At 46.8% G+C, this 10,000-nt stretch overlaps 1 protein-coding gene across 1 annotated transcript in view; it reads right to left on the bottom strand.

The window, feature by feature from the left end:
* Positions 1 to 5,293: 5,293 nt before the first annotated feature.
* Positions 5,294 to 10,000, bottom strand: part of LOC8027518 — a 57,569-nt gene continuing 52,862 nt past the window's right edge. The window contains exon 2 of the mRNA XM_042287294.1: positions 5,294 to 8,309. Within this exon, the coding sequence (XP_042143228.1) occupies positions 7,912 to 8,309 (398 nt within the window). The 3' untranslated portion in view covers positions 5,294 to 7,911. The remainder of the gene's footprint in view (positions 8,310 to 10,000) is intronic.

The raw sequence follows: 10,000 nt of genomic DNA, 5'->3' as shown, positions 1-10,000 counted from the left end.
AAAAGTCACTGTTCATGTTTCCGGCTTGGGTCATTCTATTTGTGCCCGAGAGGAAGGAGAGGTTGCGTTTTTGTAACCGTGAAAGCTATGGACCATAGAAATTACATCAAGTGAAAAATAGGACATTTGAAACTTCTCTATTTCATCCTTTTCCACTCTGCCTCTTGCGGCCGCTCGGTAGGCTGATGGAATAGCATGGAATGAATACAGGCTTCCCAGCAACTACCTCCAGTAGGATATTGATTTTAAGGTATCGAGATTTATCGAAATAACACTTGTGTGCCACTTTTGTTCTAGGACAAATTAGTATTGCCAGTAGTAGCACCAATGCCAAATCCAACTGAAGAAAATAATAATTGATACGATCGCGTTTTTTTTTTTCCTTTTTTGTCCAGCATACGTTTACATTTGGATATTATTTGTTTATTTTTAATAAGAAACACTGCGAAACTGAGCTCCGAATTTCGGAAAATTCGGAATCAAACAAAAATAAACTCCGATAAACTACGAATTTTCGGCAAAAAATAAACTAAAAAAAAACCTCTCCGAACTTGACGAAAACTAAACTCCGACAACACGGAACCCTACTCATTACTGACCTTATGATACTTCCTTTCGCAGTTTTCAGCTTGTCTGCGGGATCGGTTCAACTTTCAACAAAAGCTCCGGGGGCGCAGGGGTCTTCAGGACGAAATCTGGGTTTTTCACCTGATAGGGATTTGTACCGATTTTTTTGTTAAAAGAAGAGAGTTTAATCGTGAAATCAAACAACGGAAATCAAGAGCGTCCGTAAATGCCGCGCATTGTTTAACACCCCTAGCTTCCGTCTACTAGAGGAGGGCATAAATACGAGTGTTTTATTGTCATTTCTGCCGTCGGCGCGAATTTATCACCTCTCGCAGTCATGAAAATGGGGGAAAGCGCACCGAGCGCAATGCTTGCTAATTTCTCCATTTTGATATTTGCATCTCCGACCGAAGTGGTACTCAAGCTTATGCTCTTCCTGTGTACAAATACGAGCACACGACGATAATGTCAGATCACGGTAAGGCCCCAGTGGGTCTTACATAACAGGTCGCGTCGGCTGCCAAAGACGGGAACAAATAAGAAGACCATGTACCTGGTACTTAATATACATTTTACACAAACACTTTTAATTATTGCAGTTTCGTTAGTATGCTGGTTTTCGTCAATAAACCTAATATAGCTGAGAAGTTTATGAGTCTACAAATATTCACCGCAATAAACCGAAAACTTTTGTTTGGAATAAAAACCGAAAAAAAGTGCGCGGAATTTCAAATAATACAAACCGAAAACGCCGAACTCTAGCTATATTGTCAATGTCATGTTTTGACGCTGTGCTATTTTGTCGCTGTGCTGTTTTGACGTCGTGCTGTTTTGACGCCGTGCTGTTTTGGCACGTGCTCTTTTGTCGCTATGCCGTTTTGACGCTGTGCCGTTTTGTCGCGTGCTATTTTGACGCGTGCTGTTTTGTCGCCGTGCTGTTTTGACGCTGTGCTGTTTTGACGCGTGCTGTTATGACCGTGCTGTTTTGTCACGTGCTGTTATGTCGTGTGCTGTTCTGTCATGGTGCCCTTTAACATGCACCACGCCGTAGTGATACACGACCGCACGCCGGTATGATGCTCATCCAGATCGAAACGGGAGCCCAGGATCCCCAGGTTCTTAAACGCGAGCTTTCGCTCCACGTGCTCCGAGCTGGTGTGCGCTATACTCTGTTTCACCTTATGATGTACAGCAGAAAAGGCTACAAGAGCGAGCTCCTTGCTCTAGGGCACATCTCGGCGGCACAAGCTCTCGTGCATTAATAGCAACTGCCAGCGCTATGATCTCCCGCTTCTAGCCTTCACTGCGGCACAACATAAGGCGAAACAGAGTATAGCCCACTCAGCCACCGATCCCCTTTCTCGGCCGACGCAGTTCCTATGATTCTTCCGAACCTTCCCATCTATCTGACGAAGAAAGCAGCGACGCACAGACGCGCTGATACGCACGCTAGCGCAGAAGCGCGGGAAAGCTTCAGGAGGAGTCGACAGGAGCGCGCCATCTCTCAATTTAGACATGAACCGCCTCTGTAAACGAGCGCGGTGAGTCCACTACCCCATTGTAGGCCACTGTAGTTACACTAAAGCCCTGGTCCCACTGCTCATAGATCATACAAAAAACAGTCTGCAAACACAAGTTACCACCATATCCGTGGTTCGAGTGCCGCCTGCCAAGTTTGCTTCTTGAAGTCATTGTCATGCGGCATTCAAAAAACGGATCTCCCGGTGACTCGCGTTCGAATCTGTATGCAGACTGCCTTTTGTATGATGCATAAGCAGTGCGACCCCGGCTGAAATGACGTCAAAATGCGTCTATTGGATTATGGAACTTGGGAGGAACTTCAGAAGGGAAATACTTTCGCGGGACTCAAGCACAAATGCAACTAGCTTTCTGGATGCGCCTCGTATAGACTTTTCCAGCACTTATCAGCCAGGCGAAAAATGACGAGTCAGTTGGCTGTGGATGCATGCGCGGCGCCTCACATTTCGTGGAAGACCGCGCACGCTCAAAACGTATTCCACAGCTCAGTAAAAAAAAAAACATTGAGTAGTATGTGTGTTTATACAGCCTAGAACTTAGTCTGCCTCAACAGACGACGAGTCTCCCAGCTGTAGATGGGAAATCTAGCCAGTGCAGTACAACCGCTAGCCTGGGGTCTTTAACGTGCACCACGCAGTAGTGTTGCATGACCGCACGCCGGTACGATGCTCATCCAGATCGAAACGGGCAGGGGTGGGGATTGAGCCCAGGATCCCTGAGATCCGCAGCGCGAGCTGTCTCTAGACGTGCTCCGAGCTGGTGTGCGCTAGACCACTCGGCCACCGATCCCCCTCCCCCCAACACCCCTTTTCGCTCCACGAGCTCCGAGCTGGTGTGCGCTAATGGGCTGCGCTTTGAGTGTCGGCACTCTGTTCCCCAACATTGTTGTGGCGCCGCAATTTTGCTGCTTGTGCAGAGCAGACGCAACTGCCAGTCGTCATGAGTCAAAAGTGCGAAATAACAGTCAAAACTCAAGCGAGCTGGTCAACAATCATAATTCAGAATTAAAACCTTGAGACAAGGAAAAAAAATGGAGACATACACACCACCGTCTCAAATTAAGAAATAAAACCTTGAGACAAGGAAACAAAAAGGGGACATACACAACACCGTCCTGAGACAGTGGTGTATGTCCCCTTTTTGTTTCCTTGTCTCAAGGTTTTAAAGGGATACTACAACAAAATTTCGGCGCTTATTTTACGGTCTATATGTGTTCAGAGGAGCAGTATCACATCGAATGCACCAATATCTTGTTAAAAAAGTCACGAAAAGGAATTTTAAAACAAATTAAACGTTTAACAAAGAGCACCTGGTGGATGTCGCTAACGTCTCGTTTGTAATGCCCGTCTAGGAACCTTGAGAGGTAGTGACGGTTATTGTCTCGCCTCCGGCCACGACGAGAGAAGAGGGGAAGGAGGATCTCCCGTCTTCCTGAGAATCCCTTTTGTGCGTTCCATAAGTAGCTATTGTCCCCCTACAAGATTATAAAAGATTAACCCGTCACTCAAAATTCGTACAAAAGCAGCCGCTTCGGTGGCTGGAACGACTAGGCCATCCCCTCGACGTCAGCCTCGCCGTAGCTTTGCTCGTCCCGAGACGACCTACGTCACGATTGCGTCGGATGTCACGTGCTCTAAGCTGGGCCTTCTCCGAGCGCTTGCTAGAGTGGGCCGTTTATAACAAAAAATACAGCCACCAGGCTCAAAATACAAACGTGCGATTGTCATTTACGGATATTGTGGATCATATTCAACCTATTTTTGAACACGACGGATACATTTCAAATTGTGTTGAAGTATCCCTTTAATTCTTAATCAAAATGCGACTTCCTCAGCATTAGATTCGGTTTTCGGAAGCTCATGTGATATTGCTCTGCTTTGTCGTGAACTGGTTTAAACATTTGTGAAGGACGGAAAAGCGTTTTCCGTGATTTCAGATAAACCTTCGGATAATCGGCAACCATGATCTTAAGACACAATATGAGCAAGTGACGTTACTCTGAAGCGTAGCTTATTTAGTGGCACTATAGTGTGCGCTAAAGTCACTGGATCTGGGAAGGCAGCGCCATTGCCCGATCCCTCCCACCTGCTAGCCGGACACAAACAAATACCAACTCACAGACGACAAAATCGCTCAAGGTGATTGTCTTGTCGCTGTCGGTTGCCATGGTGATCGCCATTTTGGACCCTTTCAATGCTTCGAAGCTTCGAAAGGGCCTTTAAAACCAGTCGCACCAAGATCGCTATGGAGCATCATAGTACTGAAAGCGTTCCTCGGCCAATACGAGCGCCTTTGTCACTGTGCATGCAATGAACTTATCACTCATTCTTATTTCCCGAGATATCTTATAATTATGTTGCTCTTCTTGCTTGTTTCAAGTCAGTAAATTTATTTTTCACTGGCTCCAAGCACTGCCACTGCGTGTGATGGCGGTACGAAGGTGTACGGCATCACACTCGGCGCCGTTGCTTGGGGGCATTGAAAAATACTTTTACTGTCTTGAAACACGCAAGAAGAGGAACATGATTGTTAGAGATATGAGGAAATAAGCATGAGTAATAAGTTTATTGCATGCACAGTGACAAAGACGCTCATATTGGCCGAGGAACGCTTTCAGTACGATGCTGCTCCATAGCGATCATGGTGCGACTTGTTCTATTGACCCTTTCGAAGCTTCGACGTTTTGAAAGGATCCGAAATGCTGATCACCATGGCAACCAACAGCGATGAGCCAATCCCTTTGAGAGGTTTTGTCGTCTGCATTGTGGTGTTTGTTTGTGTCCGGCTAGTAGCTAGAGGGAAGGCAATAGCTCTACTTTCCCAGATTCAGTGACTTCAGAGTGCGCTAGACCACTCGGTTAACCACAGCCCAGTAGCCAAATATGGCAGCGCGCTGAAGGCGATTATTGGAAAGGTCCATATAGCATAACATATGTAATGGAAAAAACATAAAAAAACACACGGACGGACAAGAGGATTTGTGTTTTATATTCTTCCCATTATTTATAATATTCTTACCAGCACGCTCTTCATTCCAAGTGTATATAGCAGCTTGCTTCTGAGCTCCTGCTGAAACCGTTTTCGCAACGGTTTCCTGTCCTGCCCCTTGTACAGATAAAGAAATAGGTGAGCGCTTCCAGAGGATCAAACAAAGCGTGCGCGACGTTGATTCACCAGCTTACATAGCCTTTGATATAGCAGCCTCAAAAATATTTATTCATATCTTGGGGATAACCGGGGAGATAAGACACTGCTCTGTTTGCCGGTGCGACCGCGCATTGCGTTACACTCTGAAAAATTCTACGTAGTTTATTTAATGGTTCAGCTTGACCTACACTGCTCAAAGAAAGCATTCCGCCGTTTGGCACTTGATTTTTCGGCGAGTCCTTGTGACAACCAAGCGCTCACTCCACACTTCTCGTCAAGGTGAAACCATGCCCACATGCTTACTTTGACGCAATTGTACCACACAGTACAGCAGACACTCATGAGTAGGGTGCCTCAATGTCCCGATAACTTAACTTCTTTAGACACGCTTTGCCGACAGATGAGCGCAAGACATGTAGGTAAAAGTAATTCCAAGGTAACGGTCTGTGTGGAAAAAACAATTCGTACAGCGTTCCTCTTGCGAGACGTAAGGAGGTCAAACCACGAGATTTTAAAAGGGGCGCTCTCAAAATTATAAAGGGACGCTAGCAGAGAACCGATAAAACGAGAGGAGTTGCGAATAATTCGTCTGGTATACTCGCCCATAAGGGCTGAAACACATGTGCGAAAATCCATTCGGAAATCGGGACATGAGAACCGTATATTTGTTATTGCGCGCAAACCACGAATAAGGTCTTGTCACAATCATAGTCGCAAATTTCCTTCCGCAATTACCCTCATGCTGTTCTTTTTTATTATTATTTAAAGGAGCTATACTACAATTTCAGTGCTTCGCCTTAATAGTTGTGGGAGTTGGTGTCTCGACCCTTCTGAAGTAAAAAAAAAAAAAAAAAAAAACTTTTACCTGCATGTATTGTGCTCATTAAAAAAAAATGACAAAGATTTAAGTTCTTGGCACCTTTCAAATCCTTCACCATCTTCCGAGTCACGTGCGCTGTGACGTATACACATATACACAGCTCCTTTAAAGGTGTAAAACTATTATTTTTTTTTAAGTTCAATGTTTTTGCGTTTTCAGGGCACGTTTTCCGGATGACTTTTCGCACAAATGTTCCCGCATTAAGCATGATTCACATGGTGCAGTTTTGCTTCCGATTTCACAGTTGCGACGCCACTCGTGCGGCACAAAAAGCCTGGGGGACACTGCGGTGTACGACGCCGCAGCTGCGAATTTGCAAGCAAAATCGCACCATGTGAATCAGTCTTGAAGCCTGATTTACATGGTGCAATTCTGGTTGCGGTGCCCGACGTCGCAGCCGCGACGTCGGGCATCGCAACTTCCCTCAGGTTTTTCCTGCCGCACGAGCGAAGTCGCAATTGCGTAACCGCAAGTAAAATCGCACCATGTAAATAAAGCCTAAAGCAGCGTATTCTCATAAAATAAAATTGCGTAAACAATATCGCACAATAAAAACACGCATTTATACATATACATCCTAAAACTATTGGAGTGAATATGACAAAAGCACAATCAGAGCAATCCATTTACAAAAATTACAGGGTAGCAAATTGATGGTCAAGGCAAATTTGTAGAAACCACAGGGGTGATTATCTATGAATACTATAGCATTTATCTTTGCACACCGCCAAATTTAGCGGGGAAACTGGGTTGGTGCATAGGTTGTAAGTTTTGTGCTAAATTTAGCGTCGTCCTCTAGGACGAAGCTAAATCTTTGTCGTCCTTGAGATTACCCTAGAGGTCGTCCTTGAGCTCGTCCTAGACGTTATTTGTAACGTCGTCCTATAGGACGTCGGCCTCGACGTCGTCCTAGACGCCGTCCTTGACGTCGTATAGGACGACGTCGTATAGGACTACGTCCTAGAGGACAACGTCAAAGACGACATCTCGAACGACCTCTAGGGCGACCTCAAGGACGACATCTAAGAAGACGTCAAGAACGACGTCAAAGACGACGTCTAGGGCAACCTCTAGGACGGCCTCTAAGGTGATCTTAAGGACGACCTCTAGGAGGACCTCAAAGACGACGTAGAGGACGACGTCTAGGTCGTGAGGTCATTCGAAGGGGATGGAAATGTGAAGTAATGCGTACTGCCACTCCGCATACGCGAAGCGCAATGGGGTGCAAGCACAGTGAGTTGAAAAGGTCTAATGGGCATACCTACTGCGTATTAGGAGGCCAGAATATGCATAGCTGGAAATATTGAGTAGTAGCTTAAGAATGATATCGCATTAAAATAGAAAAAGAGACAGAGGACACCAAAATATCAACTTAAAACCCCAAACGAGCCTCAAAGATGTCCGCGAACTCGATATCACAGTTTATCGCCATAACGCGTTATCGCGTTGAACAGGAGGTATGCACTGACATGACTTCGTTCACAATTTTTGTTATGAACTGTCTGACACTTGTCTAAGGTGAGCATTTCAAGGATTCACATGACACCCCTCAAACGCGTAATGCAAATAAGCGTATACGTCCTCACGCTGACATAAACAACAAAATGGCGGATCAATGTCAGATCAATACCCCTTACAATAACGCACACACACACACACACACACACACACACACACACATGCGGCGAAGAGGAACATAAAAACAAAGTCCGAGCGAGAGACCGCTTCTCCCTGAATCTTTGACAAGCTTGCGCATTTAGAGTACAGTGAACGGTGATTTACAGCTTGAGTACGCTGATGCTGTCCAAACGATGGGGCTGTCGCTGCGGCAGTAAGTGCACACGGGGAAGGTTCGCGAACTGCAGCGCCTTGTCGTAGCTGGGCGGAGGATCGTCATTGACCACGAAGAGCAGCTCGTACGAAGGCGGTGCATCCCCCCGAGGCTGCGGTGGACTCTCGGGGGCCGTCGAGGGGGGCTGGCAGGTCTGCAGGATACAGTGGAGCGGACACGAGATGGCCAACAGCAGCAAGCCCAGCAGGCCGAGGAAGAAGAAGTTGAGGTGGACGGCCAGGCCCAGCGCGAAGCCCGCCATCAGCAGCACGGTGCACAGCCCGATCACCACGTACAGCAGACGTCGCGCGCACATGGGGCGGCGCTCGCTCATGGCCTGACATTCTGCAAGAGAGGCACACCGGTCAGGGATAGCTCACGCGTGTTGGCCGAGAACATGTACAGCCTCTCTATCGGAGACCAACCCATCGCCAGGAGATCTACCATTCGCATCCTGGGCATGTACCTGGACGAAAATTACACAGCCAACTCATGGATCCAAAGAACAACAGGATCAGTAAAGAAGACCCTATACACATCCTTCGACTAATCTCAACACGCACCTGCGGTGTTCGCGAACAAGAGATGAGGCAATTCGTGCAGGCATTTGTCATCTCACGGCTCCTCTATGGTCTCCCATATCATCCAGTCAATCGGACTCAGATTCTAGCTCTATATAGACTCATATAGACTCACCATCCTAGGTACACACTCCTAGATGCGCTCAAGAGTTGCGGGAGCATCAACAATCTCAGCAAACTCGTATCCACGCACTACAACATCCAGGAGGCACGGCTTCGTACAACACCAGCCGGCCGGTCTATCCCTGCCAAACTAGGCTACGCCGTGCACGATCTGCCCGAACTCCCACAACAGACCCTGCCGTGGGAACACCGAGGGAACTCCTACTAGCGGAGCAAAACTATCGATAGTAATATCGATAGTATCGATAGTCGCCAGAAATCTGACTATCGATAGTAAAAAAAAACTATCAATAGTACTCGATAGCCGACTATCGAAAAACAATCGATAGTCGACTATCGAAAAACTATCGATAGTACTTGATAGTCGACTCTCGAAAAGCTATGGATAGTACTATCGATAGTCGACTATCGAAAAACCATCCATAGTACTATCAACAGTCGAGTATCGAAAAACTATCGATAGTACTATCGATAGTCGACTATCGAAAAGCTATCGATAGTACTTTCGATAGTCGACTATCGATAGTTCTGAGACACTATCGATAGTTTTGGAAAAACTATCTGGTATCGATAGTCAATTTATCGATAGTTTTGCATCACTAACTCCTACCCCAGCGGATACAAAGCACCGGCAGGCGCCTCCCTCTCAGAAGACGGCACTTAAAATACATTCGCTCGCTTTACGACTGCACCCACGTTATTTACGTCGATGCATGCCTGCCAGCTGATCACTCATGCGATGTCAGGTGCGCCACGGTGTGGTGCAACTGTAACACGGAAGCACAGGCACGACACCTGCACACAACGACTACGCCCCCGCTCAGCACCCAAGCAGAGCTTCAAGCCATCACAGACTATGCGCGAGACCCACTTCTTACGGCAGAGGAAGACGCACCAGACACGCACTTGATTTCTATACCGACTCGCACGCGGTACACCACATTTTCTCGGACACCAAATATACCGGACTTACCTTACAAGTGCTCAAGGTGGCCGTCCCATCTCTGAGAGCGTCCGGCCATCAATTCATCATACGATGGGTCCCTGCCCACTGTGGAATACACGGTAATGAGAAAGCCTACAGACTAGTGCGCGCACATCTCTCCGCGCTGGCCAAGAGACCCTCTTTTTCTTTTTTTTTTCTTTCTTTCTTTATTGGTTTCCATTTCATACAGAATGGAGGAGGCCGAGGAAAAAAGCTACAAACGCAGCTTGTGGGGCCCTCGGCCCCCTTTAAATGATGGCAGCATTGGACTCACAAAACACTCACACACAGTAACAAAACACTTCCTGGTCAATCAGATTCACTCATTCGATACAGCTCCACACATT

Source organism: Ixodes scapularis, unplaced genomic scaffold, assembly GCF_016920785.2.
Source record: "Ixodes scapularis isolate PalLabHiFi unplaced genomic scaffold, ASM1692078v2 PGA_scaffold9__187_contigs__length_104089568, whole genome shotgun sequence".
NCBI classification, from domain to species: Eukaryota; Metazoa; Arthropoda; class Arachnida; order Ixodida; family Ixodidae; genus Ixodes; species Ixodes scapularis.
Note: the sequence above shows the minus strand (reverse complement) of the source record. Positions and strands in the feature narration are given on the sequence as shown.